The sequence below is a fragment of the Podarcis bocagei genome, assembly GCF_964188305.1.
Source record: "Podarcis bocagei genome assembly, chromosome: 3".
NCBI lineage: Eukaryota > Metazoa > Chordata > Lepidosauria > Squamata > Lacertidae > Podarcis > Podarcis bocagei.
Genome location: NC_138127.1, coordinates 11,065,905 through 11,085,847, shown reverse-complemented (window position 1 = coordinate 11,085,847; position 19,943 = coordinate 11,065,905). Strand labels below are relative to the sequence as shown.

At 42.3% G+C, this 19,943-nt stretch overlaps 1 protein-coding gene across 7 annotated transcripts in view; it reads right to left on the bottom strand.

The window, feature by feature from the left end:
- TPO (thyroid peroxidase) overlaps window positions 1–19,943 on the bottom strand; it is a 105,705-nt gene that overhangs the window by 33,874 nt on the left and 51,888 nt on the right. For all 7 annotated transcript variants that reach the window (XM_081189058.1, XM_081189057.1, XM_081189061.1 and 4 more), the window contains exons 8-9: window positions 12,620–13,135; window positions 1,550–1,808 (exon numbers count right to left, since the gene is read on the bottom strand). In XM_081189058.1, coding sequence (XP_081045184.1) covers window positions 1,550–1,808; window positions 12,620–13,135 — 775 coding nt within the window. The remainder of the gene's footprint in view (window positions 1–1,549; window positions 1,809–12,619; window positions 13,136–19,943) is intronic.

Here is a 19,943-nt window from a genome sequence, read left to right as displayed (position 1 = left end):
ATCTACCTCCCTCCCAGTCCATTTTTGTGTGTGTCACGTACGGTATTTTAGATTGCAGGCCTCAGAGCAAGGACCGTCTTATCACTGACATTTGAAAGCGTCTGTCTTATCATGGGCATTTTGGAGTGAGAAACAGGATAAAAATGCTTTAAATAAATGTATGCAGCCACAAATCCAGCACTGTCTTAAGATAAGTGCAAAAGTCCTTGATTTTCATCCAGCCAGCTAAGGACCCTTCACTAACTATGAATTGTGCTTTAACAGCTTTGCATGCATTTTTGTTCTAGTTTTCAAAAAAACAACTAAGTAACAATGATGTAAAGATATTAACATCTTCCACTGAGTAGTGTTAGGCAAATAATAATATTAATAAAAAATATTTTTAAAAAATTCAAGTTTAAAAAACATGTTATAAATAGTATTTGTCTTTCTCCATAGAATTATAGTTAGCTTATTTATACATTTGATAAGGAAAAATAATGAAAATAATATTGTTATTATTATTTTCAGGTTTTCAGGTTTTCATTTCCACATTAGCATATTTTATTATACCCATACATTCAACGACTTCCCTCCTTCCCCTTCCAAGGTTCTTTTAATTTACCCATAATTCCTGCATATTCTTGTATATCCATCTAAATCGGTTTTCTCCATCCTCAGTTAACACCCTTTTAGATATGTAATACTGTTGAGGTTACCTTAATACTGCCAGCGTTTTCAACTGTGTACAATTTTTAATGCGTTGCAGCCAATTAAGCCATAGTCAGAGTAGACCCACTCGACTGAATGGTAAAGTTAGATGTGATTAATTTAAGTCTAGCAGCAGGTTTACTTTGATCTTGATTTGATTGGATGCAATCATATGGAAACTTGTTATTAAGATAAGGCTGCAACCTTATCATATTTATCTGGGAGTAAGACTCATTTAATAGGGCTTATTTCTGACTAGATATTAGCTTTACAGCACAATACTATGTATAACAACAACAACAGGGCTCCGAGGGGTCTTCTGGCGGTTCCCTCATTGCAAGAAGTGAGGTTACAGGGAACCAGGCAGAGGGCCTTCTTGGTAGTTGTGCCCGCCCTATGGAACAGCCTCCCATCAGACGTCAAAGAGTTAAACAATTTTATGACCTTTTGTAGGCAACTGAAGGCAACCCTGTTTCGAGAAGCTTTTAATGTTTGATGTTTTGCTCCTTTATATTTTGTTGGAAGCTGCCCAAAGAGGCTGGGGAAACCGAGTCAGATGTGTGGGGTACAATAATTATAATTATTAAAACAGTAAGGCTACACAAACCTTTCACTCTTGTCCCTCCAAGCTGTAATTCATTCCACACAGATAAAATAACTGAATATTTCAATTTATTTTGGGTTTTTTATATGACTTTGGAAATGCTAGTCAAGAAGAGAAAAATACCTCAGCACTTGCTCTTCATGGTCTGTTTAACAGTCTGAACAATGATGAAATCAAGACAAAATCTCCCTGTTTTACAAGTTGCTAATAACTTTGCAGTAATGCAAGAAGATGTGATAGTATTAAACAAAGTACCTTCTTTAATAAGTCTCCACGGGGTAAAAAAAGCTTCATGCAATTGAAGATTAGGAAGATTTGGATCATTCTGATACTGTACGTCGAGTCTCTTTATGACTGGATGAATTGCAGCATGGCCAAAGCGAAAAGCTGCTGTAGTAAATACATTGGATACTGAAGGATTAATTGTGGGAACAAAGCCTTTATAAGCACCAACGTATTGGTTAAAAGCATCTGGTCCAATGATTTTTGGTATGTAGTCTCTTAGGGTAATAATCTGGGGGGAAATAAGGGAAACCAGAATATTTGAGTTAATAACAATGTTGTAGGAAGCCTATTGTGTGTTTGAACAAGACAAAGCCTTGCCAGATGTTGGCCTGGACTCTTTAGATATAGGGACATTCACTAGCAACAAAAGCCAAAGTCATATTTATATAAGGTGCCAAATGGCTCCTTAAACCAGGGTTATAATCACCAAAATGGAATGCCTAGATGCCATTTTGGGGCCAGACAGCTCAAAAGTTATATTTTTCAATACGACTTTTTGGTTCCTGAAATTAATTTTGATTGTGCAGATAAAACATAACGGATAGAATGCTACAGGATGTGTGGCTGGTGTGTGAAAACAGTTAAAATCTAAGGATTCCCAGGCATGCACCTTCAGATGGTGGAGACGTCAGACGTCATCCTGGCACCTGGGCATTTTCATTTGGTCACAATCCGTGCAAAATCCGCCTGGTGAGTTTCGAACGTTGATTGGGGATTGAGGGGGGGGGCATTAATATCAGTGCCCCTTCCCTACCATGGAGAATTGTGGGAGTGGTTTCCCCAGATCAAGATTAGTTCAGCTGGAACTTTTCTAATAGGACGGGGAAATTAAGCCACAGCCAATCTGGACTGGGGGTGTTCAGTAGTCTCAAAATGTTAAGGGTGTTTCACAGCATTCTTTACTGGCAATGAAATAATATTGTCTCCATGCTGATGGATCATCCAACAAAGATATAACTGTCTTTCTATTTTGTTATAGCCTGCTAGCTGACATTAAACAGAAAGTGTTCTATTATTGACCTAATAGTCCATCAGACTAACCTTTTGCAATGACCTTTATATAACGATATCCGAATCCACCTCTCTGTGTAGGCTAAGAGCTTAAGGCTGCAATCCCACATATACTGACCTAAGAGTAAGCTCCCTTGAACTTAATGGGACTTGCTTTTGGATGCACCTGTTTAAGATTCTGTTGCAAGGGAACTGTTTGTGCCATTTGAAAGTGACAAGGGAAAGACACAAACTTTTGAAGCTGCCTAACAAAGCCCTTAGTGATGCGGGTGGCACTGTGGTTTAAACCACAGAGCCTAGGACTTGCCGAACAGAAGGTCGGCGGTTCGAATCCCCGTGACGGGGTGAGCTCCCATTGCTCGGTCCCTGCTCCTGCCATCCTAACAGTTCGAAAGCACGTCAAAGTGCAAGTAGATAAATAGGTAACGCTCCGACGGGAAGGTAAACGGCGTTTCTGTGCGCTGCTGTGGTTCGCCAGAAGCGGCTTAGTCATGCTGGCCACATGACCCGGAAGCTGTATGCTGGCTCCCTCAGCCAATAAAGTGAGATGAGCGCCGCAACCCCAGAGTCGGCCACGACTGGAGCTAATGGTCAGGGGTCCCTTTACCTTTAACAAAGCCCTTGGGGAAACGTGTCTGTTCCTCTGGGTGGCTGGTGCTACTGTGGGAGGAGAAGTGACTACTAATGAGCCTTCTTGCTCCCCAGGATCAGTGCTAGCGTAGCACAAACTGAGAAAATTGTCTCAGGTGGCAGGTATTAGCATGGCAGTGAATTGGGACCCACATTCTCAGTTGCCATATTTGTTTGTCTCGCTATCGCCTGGCTGTCATTGTTGTTGCTAACACTGGCCACCTACCTGCAGCTTCTAAATTATCTCTGCTTTGGTCTGGGGAAGGGGCAAGGGGGGTCCTTCCTCAGAATGAGGCATTCTGGGTGAGGTGACCAGAACAGCAGCTGCTGTGATTTGCTGCAGCAGCAGCACAAGTACTCTCCGGGCCATGACAAAAGGGGAGGGGCAGGCTGAGAATCCGCCAGCTCTTTTAATGCAGTGGCAAAACATTGGGGGGGGGGGAGTAAATACGGGGGAAAGGGGGAAGAGCAAAGGGGTGGCAGCAACCAGGAGATAAAGGAGGAGGAGTTAGCAATGCAGGGGGAAACAGCAGTGGGGGGTCGGTGAGTGTAGGGTGCCCTAATTCTTGTGCCAGTCCTGTTGCTCCCTGCATGCTCATTCTGTATATAGTTGAATATAAAGAGATACAGTGGTACCTCGGGTTACATGCACTTCAGGTTACAGGTGCTTCAGGTTACAGACTCCGCTAACCCAGAAATAGTACCTCGGGTTAAGAACTTTGCTTCAGGATGAGAACAGAAATCTTGCTCCAGCGGCATGGCGGCAGTGGGAGGCCCCATTAGCTAAAGTGGAGTCTCAGGTTAAGAATAGTTTCAGGTTAAGAACAGACCTCCAGAATGAATTAAGTTCTTAACCCGAGGTACCAATGTATTATGAAAATATGAAAACTCTGTACAGGACAGTGGTACCTCGGGTTAAGAAATTAATTCGTTCTGGAGGTCCATTCTTAGGCTTAGGAAAACAGGTCCCAAAAATGTGATTGGCTGTTTCTCTCCTCCAACGCACCCCATTTCCCGCTCTGTAGCTTAATTGCTGTACAGGCCAAGGAATACTCATGCTTTAAACAGATCTATTTGTTCATAGGAATCTTCTTTCCTGTATGTAACACTGTCCATGTCTTAAAGACTATTTGGTCACAAAATCCATTTGATAGGTCTAAATGGGTCTATCAGCAGACAATTCATAGTTATCTTCAAAAAAACAACAACCCAAAAACCACACAGTTTGTTATAGAAATGCTGATAAGTGTTCCCCTGGCAAATTCTTTTGATAATGTAATAGGCTTATTGAAGCATATAGAAAAAAAGCTTATAAGAAACACTGATCAAAAGAGAGGAAATGATACATTGCGATGGAAAATATGAAAACTGCATTGCAGATTTAAGATTACATTGGACTTAATAAAGCATAATGGGATGAATATGAAGTATAGAGAACTAATAAAATACATGATAGGTTTGATATAATATGCAATAAACTGAATGGACAAATGCACCCAGTGCTTTGATACAGTGCATATTGAAAAATTCAGGCAGGGATAACGTAGTTTCATCAGATAATGTGTTTCACTCTTTTTGGGGGGTGGAGGGGGGTTATTTTATTTTTTAACACTGAAAAGGCAAGTTCAGACAAACTACAAAAAGATGTGGCTCTTTCCAAGCCCTCGGTGTTCGCTCCAGAGCAGTTAAGCTTGGCTTCCTTGCCTTATTACTTTAGCTTTCAGTTATGCTTTTGCAAATTAACAGTGCTCAGACGGCAAAGCCTGAAATATGATAGATTATTAAGAGGCTGCCCATTGGATTTTAAGGTTCAGCTTTCCTACACAATGCCTGCCAGATCATTAGTCCTGCTGGAAAGTAGGAGCATAGATGTCACAGAGACTCATTTGTGGAGGGCAATCCAACACATTGTTGCTGGTCCTGTTGCTATGATGCATTCTGTTTCCCAGCAATATTTCGAATGCATTGAAATTTCCCCAGCAGTCCTATGGTTTTTGACAGCCAATGTGCACCCTCAGTTGGGTACCTTCATTTCTTATCTATCGGATGCCACCTGAAGCAGCTCACTTCACCCTGATCCATGGCAGGTTCAGCCCTGCATGATCTCATGTTGTCCTAGTGCTTATGGAAAGGCTAATAGCCTACTACATTCGGTATAAATTCATTCCAAATGTTATCGTATTTATCCATACAGAGCCTGTGCCTGTTCATAAATTGCCAATGATGTCAGTCCATTGATTGAAGGGTATCATATCTTTATTTTTCCAATTCCTCTTGGCCACCATTAGGGCACGGAATATATCCACTTCCGTTGCCCCTTTGATAATTTCCATACTGCAGGTATATAGTTCAATAAAATATTATCCGCCTAAAGATTTAACTTTTTCTACACAGTCATAGTTAACAAGTTTTGGGAGAAAGTGCTGGACTGTGTTAAGTAAAGAACAAGGTACAAAGATGTGTTTCAGAGAGGCATTGTCCTTGCCACATCCCCAACACTGAGCTGTCTTAGCTAACCCCTTTTTTATACAACCGTAAAGGGGTCCAATAAACTCTATATATTATTTACTGTTGTATTGGTCTTAAATCAAATGACAGCTTAGGTATTGAAGCCAATACAGTGGTACCTTGGGTTACATACGCTTCAGGTTACATACGCTTCAGGTTACAGACTCTGCTAACCCAGAAATAGTACCTCGGGTTAAGAACTTTGCTTCAGGATGAGAAGAGAAATTGTGCTCCGGCAGCGCGGTGGCAGCGGGAGGCCCCATTAGCTAAAGTGGTGCTTCAAGTTAAGAACAGTTTCAGGTTAAGAACGGACCTCCGGAACGTATTAAGTACTTAACCCGAGGTACCACTGTACAGTTTCCCACTGTCTGGGTAATAACAAACTTGTCAAAAACTTAACGGGGGGGGGGAATGTTTGCCATTATTTTAAGTTGCTGGTGCAGGCTACAATCCACCCCCCACCTTTGCTGGGCTGTAGGTGGCTTGGGTTGAGTCAAGGAGCCCCCCCACTTGCTTTCAGCAGCTCAGCCAGCATACCCCTGCCCACCACCAATGGATTGATGCCTGCATCACTCTTCTGCCCGCAGCATGTACAAGTGGAAGGAAGGCTTACACTGGTCTCCGCATTGGCAAAACCAAGCAGACAGTCCTGTAATGAGGCATTCCAAGGTGGGGCAGGGCTGAGCCAGCCTGGGATCCACTAGATCCTGAGCAGCTCACACAGTTGGTGCTGGCTGGCATCCGGCCTGATCCGAGCCCGGCCGCAGCGTAATCTGAGGCTGGTACAGGGATCAGGACCCATCTTCCTGCCCCCGCCCCTTACACCACTGCCGCGAGTGCCCTTGGCAGCAGTGGGTTTAGATTGCAGTCCTACTTGCAAATAGTACATGGGCACGTTCTCCTTCCAGGAGCTCATCAATGATATTTAACGAACTGGTAATATTTAACACTTATGAATTGTATCTAACTGGAGTAGCAATTGGTTCAATCCCCAGGCTGTTGTCCCATCAGAAACCCTGGTAATCTGTTGTTATTTTAAAAGCAGGATTCAAATTAATTAGAGCAGAATGACCTGCCTTCAATTCTTGGCACCTTCCATATCCCAGATATAATAACTTTCTGCGGCTTGAAATAAGGCTTCAAATACTGATGGGGTAATCACTATCATATATGGCACCAGTTGCTCCTGGCGTGGCAGGAAATTGAACAACTGGATGCATCACTAGCATGAACTCGCTGTCCCTTTAAATTAGATGTCTGCGTTTCAACACGAGATCCCCCCGAGTCCCTACAGTGCAGAGCTACCCGCACTGGGCACAATTTAAGACTGTGCCTTACTACCAAAGGGAAGGAAAAGGACACATCTGTATTCGGCCAGCCTTTGTTGCGAGAAATGGTCTGTATTGTGCAGTGGAGACATTCAGTCCAGCTAAGAAAAATAAAATGAAACACACAACTTTCACCTTAACAATATAGCTTTGTGACCTGAATTGAGCAGATCTACTGAAAAGAAGGCAAAAGGAATAGAAATTGAAAGTCTACAAGCAGCCAGCCCTCCGCTTCAAGGGGTATCATCTGTGGAAGTGCCTTGGAAGTTAAATATGTCTGAGCAGGAAGAGCAAACAGAGGACTGGTTTGGAGTTGTTTTTTTAAAAAAAGAAATGAGATACGAGAATGAAGCTAAGATTGCATCTGCAGTAGATGTCTTTCCTGATGGAGATGTGTAAACTAAGTTTGAGCTCCGTGCTAGAACGTCGGCATCAATGCAGTCCTCAAGAGCTCAATGCAGATACAGGCCTCCAAGGAAACACCAAGCCCAAGAGGATGCCATCGTGGTTAGTGAGCAGAGGCAAGGAAGCTTTTAGAGGCAAGGTGGCTTCCTTCAGGAACTGGAAGCCTTGTGCAAATGAGAATAGAAAGGAACGCAAAAGAAATGCAAGCAGACAATAAGGTTACTGCCTAAAGTCTGGGACACAGAGTGGGGAGACCTGGATTCAAATCCTTTCTGTGATTCTTTAGAGGTGCTTTAGCAGTGAATGCCCTGCACTGGTAGTGGGCTGGACTCGATGACCTTTGAGGTCCCTTCCAGCTCTGTGATTCACTTTTCTGATTTAGTACTAGGTTGCCTGTCTTAACAGCATGGGGAGTGTCTAACTGGGTGTGACACAGAGATCTGGGCACTTGCTATCTTTCCATTTTAATGTCCCCATATAGAAAATAGTGATATTGCCTTCACAAGGTATTTTGTTTATGTGTGGGTGTGTGGATGGGAAAAAACAATAGTGCTGCATAAATCCTTGCTAATGATATTTTCCCAGAGTAAAACATTATTTTCAATTGCCTTTAAAAAGTCTACAAAAGTTCACTGTTAAAGCTTTGACTTTCCAGTTTTGCATATTTTTGTTGTTTAGTCGTGTCCGACTCTTTGTGACCCCATGGACCAGAGCATGCCGGGCACTCCTGTCTTCCACTGCCTCCCGCAGTTTGGTCAAACTCATGCTGGTAACTTTGAGAACACTGTCCAACCATCTCGTCCTCTGTTGTCCCCTTCTCCTTGTGCCCTCCATCTTTCCCAACATCAGGGTCTTTTCCAGGGAGTCTTCTCTTCTCATGAGGTGGCCGAACTATTGGAGCCTCAGCTTCATGATCTGTCCTTCCAGTGAGCACCCAGGGCTGATTTCCTTAAGAATGGAGAGGTTTGATCTTCTTGCAGTCCATGGGACTCTCAAGAGTCTCCTCCAGCACCATAATTCAAAAGCATCAATTCTTCGGCGATTAGCCTTCTTTATGGTCCAGTTCTCACTTCCATACATCACTACTGGGAAAACCATAGTTTTAACTATACGGACCTTTGTTGGCAAGGTGATGTCTCTGCTTTTTAAGATGCTGTCTAGGTTTGTCATTGCTATTCTCCCAAGAAGCAGGCGTATTAGTGTACCAAACAAAACAAGGGCTTTCCTTTTCCTCGCCCTTTTGCTATATCTGCTCTCTCTTTCTCAGCCTCCTGCAATATTTCCCCCCCAAGGTTATAGCTGCTCAGAAAGAACTCTTGGAGTGTAAACGCATGGGCAACCTCAACTGTGGAGGCTGCTGACGCTCTAAGTAGCCGAGTTGCATATAGAGTTGGCATGTGTGTCCCTGAACTGACTAAATCCACTCCAAATCATTTCTAATGTGCCACAGGCTGATCTCATTAATCTCTGATACTCAGACAGATGATGAGTAGCCCAGAGTCATACACAGAAAATGCCTTTTGGAAATTATTTTGTCTGAGGGCAGAACGTGTCTGATTCCAAGACACTAACATTTGAGTGCCCAGAAGCCTAGTGTGCATTGGGTTTTTTCTTTTTCTTTCCAGATTTGTTCACTGCTAACTAGTGCCAAAAAGCCATTCTGAGCCTTTCAAGGCAATTATTTTAAAGCAAACAGCACATTTAAGACAGAGGGACTTGCACAGTGCGTGTGAGGAAGCTATAAGGAAGACTAATGTTCAGGGTCGTTAAGAGATTTTTATTTAAGATTAAATGAAGTGTGCAATCTTTTTGTATCCTAATTAGAATTTTCACATAGAAATGTGAACAGCTTCATAAAGAGCATAACTTAGACGGTCTGATGCCCAGCTCCAAATGAGAGATGCAGGAATAACTTTTGCTATATATTTTTTTGCCATTAGGTGGCATATTTCTCTTCACAAAGGCAACTATAGTCCAGTTGCCCAAAGTCAAAATCTGCTTTTGGGAACATGAATCGGGCTGCCAGAAGGCCTAACCACGCATTCTGATCTTGGACTCAGCTATACAGCAGCAAATAAAACGTTTTAAGTGTGTTGTAAAGTGCATTATACAAATTTGACACTAGATGGCGATGGTGAGCTATGGCAAATTCAATATATATTTTTTCAAACCGTGTTTTTTTAAAAAAGAATTTCACAATGTTTTTCATATGTGTCTAGATTCCACCCTTCTCTTCCTGTATATCATTGTAAGATGGAAGGAACATTCCTCCTCCTGTTGCAACACTATTTCTTCTCCCACTGTCCTCTATTTGTTGAGGTGCAGAACTTCTGCACTGCAGACCCTTTTCTGCTTGTGGAGGATACCTATGCCATTTACAGCCCTGATCATCTAGCTTAGCCTGCATTGTGTGGAGGACTCCATGAGTGAGTGGTGGTGACAGTGAAATGACGGAGGGGGCAGCTTTTGTGGGCACACCCTGCTCTTCTGAACACTTGAACAGGACTACTGTGTGCTGAACTCGCCATTGGTGAGTATGAGCAGTTTCTCAGAATAGCAGGTATATGCACCTGACCAGTCCATCTAAATGTTGCATGCTCTTATTGGATCAGTAGGCAGACCACTGAACTTCTCGTCTTAGACATAGGAAGCTAATAGAACATTTATTCTTTCTCTCTATATATTATCATATATATATGCATGCTAGACTTTGTTTTTTCTTCTTCTCAAGAAATAACTGATCACTTGAAAGCTCTACCAGGATGCTATGTGTGGGTTTGCTTTTATTGATCTATCTGTCCATGTGCCCAGGATGAACTAGTTCTTGTCTATAGATACCCCAGAATAAGCTGATAGATTTCTGAGGTGGAAGCACAACTATTGCTTGGAATTACAGGTGCACAGTCACATGCTCCAATGATCCTCTGTGTAGAAAAACCATCTCTACAAATAGAAAACCTTGCTTTCTGATCTGCAAATGAACTTTTCACACTTGAGGTCACCTGAAAAACCTCTTCCCTGAAGTGGCACAGTCCTCTCTATCACTTTAAGATTCAACTGCCTCATTTTAGTGCATGTGTAAGCCAGGCCTGAGCATTACCCACTACAGTTGTACCTTGGAAGTCAAACAGGATCCGTTCCGGAAGTCCATTCGACTTCCAAAACGTTCAGAAACCAAAGTGTGGCTTCTGATTGGCTGCAGGAAGATCCTATAGGTTTTGTATACAAAACCTATAGGTTTTGTATAAGAGGTAGGGCAGCTACTTGCACATTGCCCCCAAATAGAAAGTGCATTATTTGAAGAGAACAAAATATTAATCAGATTTGCATAAGATTTGCACAGGCTAATTTAGACGTATAGGTGCAAATTTAGAAACAATTATTACGATTTAAATAGAAACACAATCCATCCAAAAATAGTGAAAAAGATTGTGGCCAGGTGACCTGTATCCAGTCCACTGTCTAGATGCAAAATGTAGACCATCAACTTCAAGGCCCTGTAAATTGAAGAACTAGATTCCACCCATGTTCTGTAAATTATTCATGCTCCAGGCTAGTGTTGCCATATTCCAAGAAGTAAAATTCCAGACACAAAAGTTGTTCAGCTTTATTGGGGGAAATGAAACTTCCCCCTTGTGAACAACCCTACTCTAGGCCCATGTAAGTAGCTGGAAAGAAAAATAGGATTCCTTCACAAAGCGGCATATGTATATGTGTGTAATCTACCCTTATAATTTTTCATCTTGCTTCATGTGGTTAAAGGGCGTTAGAGGCAAAGCGTTTGTGCACCGTAAATCTCTAATCTCTTTCAAGGAGTGCAGTTACATGCCTACAAAATGCAATTTTGCAAACCATGCCCCCAAAGAACTGTAAGGAAGAACTATAAAGCGGAACTATAAAGAGAAGTTATCCAGGATAAAACACACAGGGCAGCAGAACTTGCCAGAAAAGAATGAGAGAAAAATGAAAGCATAGACTTAAGAGATGAAACAAGCTAAGTACTCCCCACCCCTCTTCAAATAGTTGGAAACTCTGTAGACAAGGAGGATAAAGCTCATGGACGATTTGCCTGCTAGACATAATAAAGGTAAAGGGACCCCTGACCATTAGGTCCAGTCGTGGCCGACTCTGGGGTTGTGGCGCTCATCTCGCTTTATTGGCCGAGGGAGCCGGTGTATAGCTTCCGGGTCATGTGGCCAGCATGACTAAGCCGCTTCTGGCGAACCAGAGCAGCACACGGAAATGCCATTTACTTTCCCACCGGAGTGATACCTATTTAACTACTTGCACTTTGACGTGCTTTTGAACTGCTAGGTTGGAAGGAGCAGGGACCGAACAACGGGAGCTCACCCCGTCACGGGGATTTGAACCACCGACCTTCTGATCGGCAAGTCCTAGGCTCTGTGGTTTAACCCACAGTGCCACCCACGCTAGCTAGGTTCTATTTCCAGCGTTGAAGTTAGTGCAGGCCTCTGAATGCCAGCTGTTGTGCTCAGATGCTGCTTTTGGGTTTCCCAGAAGTATCTAAGTGGCCACTGTGAGAACAGGGTGCTATATTAGAATAGACTTTGACCTGAATCATCATGTGTCTTCTTACATAAAAGGGGAAAGGGTCACAATGCAGTTGGAAGAATCATTATGCATACAAGTTGTCTGTGTGGAGGGCAGAGGTGCCAACTTGAATAAAATATTGGAGGTGCCTTGTATCGGCCTTGTATCGATCACACACAGAAACTATTTGAATGACAATGCTCATTAACTTTGGGGGTCTGGCCCCCTCAAATATTTTACTGTGGGGCCTGAAGGGACCTTGCCCCTAGGAGTTGGCCAATAGAGTGCAGGGTGTGTGTGTGTGCAGAGTGACTTGGGATAACAGGCAGCTTGCAGATAGAGAGGGCGCAGTGATGGGATCAATGCCTACTGGTCCAAACCCATGTCAACCCATGTCTTTTATGCATAGGCTCAGTGCTCTGGGGCCCTGAAAAGAGCAATTGATATGCATGGCCCAACTTGCATCTCCAACTGAACAAGGGCAGGAATAGCGGGTGCAATTCTCACCCCCTCCCATGTTTACTTACCCAAACACACTTTGTTATTTGTATAGCGTCAGAATCAAAAAGTATAACGCGCAACGACATGCAGGTAGGTGTCAGCTTACCTGATGCAGCGCGCCAACGATTTTGCGGGCCTCTTGATAGACCGTTTCAGGACTCCAGTGAGGGTTGACTTCCTTCAGCGCTTTTGCCAGGCGGTTGTGCTCTCGCAACCAAAGTGTATGCATAGCTGCCAGTGAAGGGACTTCACTAGCTCGACTGTCTCCCGCCATGAAGCATTCAATCCTTTCTTCCTTGTCCGCCTTGGGGTCTTGGGCACAAAGGGAAGGCACCTGGGCCACAAAAGGAAGGTATTCGCGGCCATTGTCAAAATACTGCGTGTTCATTCTCAGGAGGCCCTCTTCGCTTGTCAGGTTCCTCAGTTTGTTCTCTACTGTGGGCGTGCTGCCATAAACCGTTGATGCGTCAAGGAAGGAGGTGAGGCTATTAATCTGTTGCCTTGGATTTAAGACAGAGAGGTTTCCTATGAGAAATCCTTGGTGGCCAGTGGCACATGCAGGGGACGAGCGGTAAAATGGCAGGCAGCTCAGGCTCGTAGAGAACGTATCATTGGCAAAAACCTGCGGATTAGGTAAAATACCTTTTGTTAGGGAACATACTGCACAACTATGACACAACTCTTGCTGATGCACATGTGGCTGAACTCTTAGGGCTGCTTCTTATGGTGTATTATGCACACAGTGGATTAGTGGAAAACATCAGTTGTCAAGGGAACAGGGGCATGTGCACAAATCACACCTTTCCCCTTGCACTTGGCATAAAGCAGTTTAATGCCCTTGTTTAGAAAGGACAAATCCTTTTTTTGTTACTGTTAAACAGTTGGGAATCAGAAACCCCTGCCAATCTACGGAGGCTCTATAGGCAAATTAAAGGAATATATTGATAATTTTTTTGCTGTTTTGCTGGTTTGATTGTGTTCCATTTTACAGTTCCAGGTCTTTATTTGAAATTTATTCAGTGGAAAATCTGCAGAGTTTCAATTAGGCATCAATTAATACACCATCAATACATAATCACTCAGATATCATTTGCAGTTTCACAACATATGGGCTCTGTTTTTAAAAACTGTTTTTTGTGGGGTGAAGGGGAAGAGTTAAAATATGAGAATACATAGCGTGTTGGTCTTGTAAATACACGTATTACTCATGTGAATGACAAAGTGGTTAAACAGGCATAATTGGGATAAGGCGGCCCTTCAAGTAAACTGTTCCTAAGCTGCTAAGGGCTTTATAGTAACACTTTGAATTTGGCCCAGTAACAGATTGACAGCCAGTGTCGATCTCTGAGCAGAGGTGCACTATGCTGACACCTGTCTCGGCTACCACCAAGGCTACCTAGGTCTCCAGGGACGAAGCTGGAACCAGAAGGCAGATTGCATTCCTGCTCCTTTAGAGGAAGTGCAATCCTGTCCAGGGCAGGCAATTGGCCAGTTTCTCAGATATTTGTAAGAATGATGGGAGGTTTTCAGTAGCCCACCAGAATAAAGGTATATGTGTGCGTGTGTACGTGCAGTATTTGAAAATAAAGGATGCACAAAATCCACTTACACATTTTTTTACCTGACATACCTACAAGAAAATACGACTTAGAAATATGTTTCTCCGCCAGGCCAGGGCCTATGATTAGACAAAACGAGGGTCAGCTGGCTTAGCAGATGCTGGAAAGGAGAGAATGAAAGCAAGGTATTGGGAGGGTAGACCTGTGTGTACACATGGCCGTCCTACAACCCCTAAGCTAACCTGGTGCCCTCAGCTGCAGGGAAGGTTGTTGTTCTGCTACCGGTATTGAAGTAGGCTTCTGTGCACAGAATGGGAGATGATGGAACTCCATCTTGTCCTTTGCCTACAAAGGAATCAAATCGTCTTTGGGAGACCCTGCTGCCCCTACCCATTTTGTCTGAAGTTTAGCAACACATCACCTAATGTAATGAACCATGACAAGGCAGGATAAGAAAAACGGGCCGTTCCCTCATGGGGCAGTCCTCAGTGAGAACTCTCAGTTGTGAATTTCAAAAGATAACCGAACTTTGGAAAGAGAACAAATTTTCTCTGCCATCATGTATGATTGTTAAGGAAGGGCTGGTACTTTTCAATACAGTTTGCTAAAATAACCCCTCAAGGGAAACCTCTGCAGTGCTTTGATAAAGAAAAAAAGCACTAGCTTTGTAGAGATTGCTGACCTAATCCACCTTTTCTTCTGTTTGCTGTTGAGAGTAGTTTTTTCTTTTTTTTTAAGCATATACTCTAGAAGTCAAGATAAGCTCTATAAACCTCTATATTAATCTTGCAGGTATCATATATTACATTATAAATGCATCAAATCTGCTCCATGTTCAAGGTGCTATTAACAAACAAAAAGGGGATTTTTAAATTTGTGTTAATGCAGGTGGAGAAAAAAACAGACTGAATGGGGGAAATGCCAGGCACACAGAGAGGAAATCTGAGATTTAAATGAGATGATGAGGGCTGAAGGATACTTGTAATGGAGCTTTAAAATCTGTGGCTTAATGACATTTTCCCCCCACATTATTCAATAGGCCGTGTTGGTTGGTTTTTTTTTTTCTAAAATAGCACTGAAAACTCATTACTGTGGGGAATGCTATCAAGGAGGCTATTATGTTAAATACTTGCTTATCTTCTAAGCTGATTAAAACTTGTTTGATTAATAAATGCTCCCACTTCTTTGCTCATTAGTTTAGTGGAAACTGTTCCAAGGAGTGATCCTTTATTTTGACAATGAATATTTCTCTGGTTAATCGTGGCCTTTATTGCCTCTGTTGTGTAATCAAGTGTTTTCTTTGCTTGATGTTCCCCTGATGCAGTGTTTGCCTCCTTTATTAATTTGGTTGTTTAGATGCATCTTATTTTCCCTTTCAATTGAAGGGAAGGAATTTTTAGGATCCAGTGTTCCTCCATTCCCCCAGCTGAAAATAAGCCTAAACCCAGGTAACTCCCGTTGCTCATATCCACCCCTCTTTCATTCTTCTCTTCCTTTCCTCTCTTGCCTTTCCCAATTTAAACTGTAAATTCCTCAGAGCCAGAGCAGCAAGTGAATCTATGGCAACACTGTTCCTACTGTTGCTTGGTATGACAATACTGGATCCTATATTCTTTTGAAACGCTGTTTGTGAAGTAGAATCTGAATAAATTCACTAGGCATTTAATTACTTAGTGAACTAAGGTGAAAAGGTTCTTGCAACACACCAAGCGGTGGCAGGGTAGGAATCTGTCAGTTTTTGTTTCTCCCCATTTCTCGTTTCCCCATTCTTAAGTTCTCTACATTTTTAAAAGTCCACCTGAAAGCTCACCAGCAATTTAGTGCGGATTTCTCCTAATGTACATACTTCTGTATGCAATTTTGCCTCAAATACACATTTCTGCAAAGCAATTTCGCCTAATGCAATGCATTTTGCATGTTATTGCCCCTTCATTATTTTAATGTATTTGTTTATGTCCTTACTATGTTCCTTTTTAAGTGACATCAAACATGCCTCATGTTTTCTTGTTCTTGCAACCTATAACATCTTACTGTAGTGTATTTACATGAAGCCATTTCCTTTGCACAGTACCATGCCAGAAGGAAAGTTCAGCTTGTCTATTACAAGGGGAAAATATAGGGGCATAATTTTATACTAGAAAGTTTTCTCTTCTGTGGCTCATTGCAGTTCATTGGGCAAATTGGGTTAGAGATGGTGCATTGGAGCCAAAACATAGATGCCTTCTTCTCCCCACCCTCAATGATCCTGACCCAAATAAGCCCCACCCCTGGATACTTCTTTTTTTCTAGGAAAGAAAAACAGATGTGGCGTTCCAATCACAGAACCACTGTGAAACATCATGCTACATAGACCCCAAATCCTATGTGATCTGTAAGGGTAACACCAATGCTTGCAACAATCATATGTGCTCTTTTATAATACCTAGGAGTCATCATCAATTCTCCAAAAAATGTGCTCTGAGAAATTACAGGACCAAAATGAACTGGGCTCCTTTCTTTGTAGTTCACCTCATTTCCCAGCACTAACTCAGAAGAAAAGCTCTGCTGGATAAGATTAAATGAATTTAAAGACTCCGATGCACGTGGAAAGGAGTATCAGGCTATATTTTCAACCTGCATACAGTACCTTCATCTGAATACCTGAACAGACCCCTAATACATATAACTATACACATGGGGGCTCTGTCCACACAATTGTCATTGAGAACACAAAGTTACCAATTGTGTAGACCAGAGATGGGTAATCTGTGGCCCTCCAGATTTTGCTGGACTTCTAAATCATCCCTGTCAGGGGCTGATGGGAGTTGGAGCCTGACAATACGTGGAAGGCTACAGGTTCCCCATTCTGGGCTAGTACAGCTGTATGCAAGAGGACCTCTGCAGACACTCACGTGATCTATGGATCCTAGGGCAGTACCTTGCCTAAACTAGTGACCTTCTAGGTGCCTCCTGCCTCCTTCTTTGGCAGGAAGATCACAACCCACCTCAGTTATATGATGAAGTCTATCAATAAATAAATACTTCTAGAACAGGATTCTAGCTCTGCTAAAAACGACCCACCTGACCTTAGCTTGTCACATTGAAGAGTTAGAGAGCAGATCCTCTGCTTAAAATTAGAGGCACAGGAAGTTTCATTCTGAATCATTAGAAGAAAATATTTCCAGCTATTTAATTGTATTTATCACCAAGGCTATTTTAAATAAAATATAATTACGATGCTGACTTTTTTTTATTAATTACTGCAGAGGCCATCAAATAGCTACCAGCTATTAAAATCTCTCTCTGAATTGTAATCATCATACTCAAGAGGGTTCTTCTATTTTGAGAAAAGAAATCCGTTGCTCAGAGGGATGTTTCTTATTCTCAATCCTTAAGAAAGGAACGTAAATAAATCGAGGTTGAAAAACAAACCCTAAAACACAAATTGTTCAAAGGGGCAGATAATCCATTTAATTGCATTGGGCACATTTAATGGTTTCTTGTGATTTGAATCATATGGGCTGGTTTCTTGTGATTTGAATCATATGTTTTAATGCTTTCAAATAAATAAATAGATAGATAGATGATAGATAGATAGATAGATAGATAGAATATTTGTTAATAAGGTAAGTTGCCTTGGGACAGTTGCAGCTTTGAAAAGTGGCTTAGGTCACATCCACACCAAACATTTAAAGCAGTCTTGTACCAATTTAACAGTCATAAGTTTCTCCAAATCAGACATCCCCAAACTCGGACCTCCAGATGTTTTGGCACTACAACCCCCATCATCCCTAGCTAACAGGACCTGTGGTCAGGGATGATGAGAACTGTAGTCCCAAAACATCTGCAGGGCCGAGTTTGGGGATGCCTGCTCCAAATAATCCCAGGAACTATAGTTTGTTAAGGGTGCTGGGAATTGTAGCTCTATGAGGGTTAAACAACAGTTCCGAGGATTCTCTGTTATAAACAAATAAATAAATTGTCACCACATCTGATAGATGAATGTTCATAGAATAATAGAATCATAGAATTGGAGAATTGGAAGGGACACATCTAGTCATCTAGTTCATGCATCCCCAAACTCGGCCCTCCAGATGTTTTGGGACTACAATTCCCATCATCCCATACCACTGGTCCTGTTAGCTAGGGATGATGGTAGTTGTAGTCCCAAAACATCTGGAGGGCTGAGTTTGGGGATGCCTGATCTAGTCCAATCACCTGTATTGAAGGAATCTCAATTAGATCACACATGACAGATGACCATTTGTATGTTTGCCGTCTGCTGTCCTTAATTCTGTGGCTCTTCACCCTCAGAGCTCATCTCCTCTGTTCTGAAAACATAGTTCAAATCCACCCGCTCCTTCCTCAAGCAATGTCCCATCATGCTTTGCTCAGATGAGTGCCTGATGTAGCATTGGCTCAGCTTTCAGGTTCAGAGAGAGTGAAAACTGCTTCTGCCTGCTTGTTCACTCTCATTATCATATCAAAAATCCTCCCCCTTGAGGATTTTTGCAAGACACAAAGGGGCCAGCGTGGGGCTCATTTCCCTCCCAAGAACTGGAGAGTTGGAATGGAGGTCAAAGGTCATCCAACTGCCTGCACAGCACAGAAATGTCACTACAACATCATCTCTGATAGGTGGCTATTTAACTTCTGCTTAAAAACATCCCACAAAGAAGAGTCCACCACCTTCTAGGACAGTCCCTTCCACTTTGAAACACCTTGTAACCATCAGTAAGTTATTTCCATCTTAAATGGGACTGCATTAAAAAAATCCATCTTTTAATTAGTGTACCAAGTGTTGAAAGGCACTAGCAAAAATTAGCTTGACCTAAGATACAAAGGATTCTTGTGAACATCCTGTGGCACAATTGCTCCATAAAGTTTCATAAATACACATTCCTATACACTTTTTCCATTGCAATAGGTTCATCTAACTTTCTCTGCCTTTGTTTTAGAAGCTGTGTTTCATATTAAAAGCAGCCAGAATTTGCAGTCAATATTATTATGCCGACGACAGTCACAATACACAACTGAGAATGGTCACGTGCATTTTGACCTCCCCACCCAACAGGATAGCACACTGCCTATGAAGGAGACAAAAACACCTCCCAAAATGTTTCAGAAATTTTTTTCTGGGTGCTCCTATTGGACAGGTGGCAGCACAATGAGAAGCCTCTTTTGTTAGCTAAGCTAGCCTTGGAGTCAAGTCTTCCTTGTGCAAAGTAGGGGGCATATAAACTATAGATATATGACCACCAGCAACAGCTTTTGTAATTTTCTTGCACAGTACAGTTGCTACATTTTACACAGCGGAAGCTCACACCCATCAGACTTCGTATGAGCCTATTTAAATGGACAGTAATTTTGTAATACTCAATCTCGCAACATACTGAAGGTAGGAGAATAATCCATGCAGCGATTTCTTAAATGAGTGATATTCATGTGTGTGCTACCTGCTTCTTCCCACAAAGAAGAGTCCATCACCTTCTAGGACAGTCCCTTCCACTTTGAAACACCTTATAACCATCAATAAGTTATTTCCATCTTTACTGGGACTGCATTAAAAAATCCATCTTTGGATTTTTGAAAGCTGTGCTTTGAAAGGAATCCATGCAGCTATTTCTTAAATGAGTGATATTCATTTATGTGCTACCTGCTTTGAAAGGAATGGGACAACCTATATGTGCAGGAGATCCTTATATGCATGGGGGAAATAATTTATAGTTTATGGTGCAATTAGACGTGATATTTCTTTTAAAAATCAACAACACCTTAATGTACAGTGGTACCTCAGGTTAAGTACTTAATTCGTTCCGGAGGTCCGTTCTTAACCTGAAACTGTTCTTAACCTGAAGCACCACTTTAGCTAATGGAGCCTCCTGCTGCCGC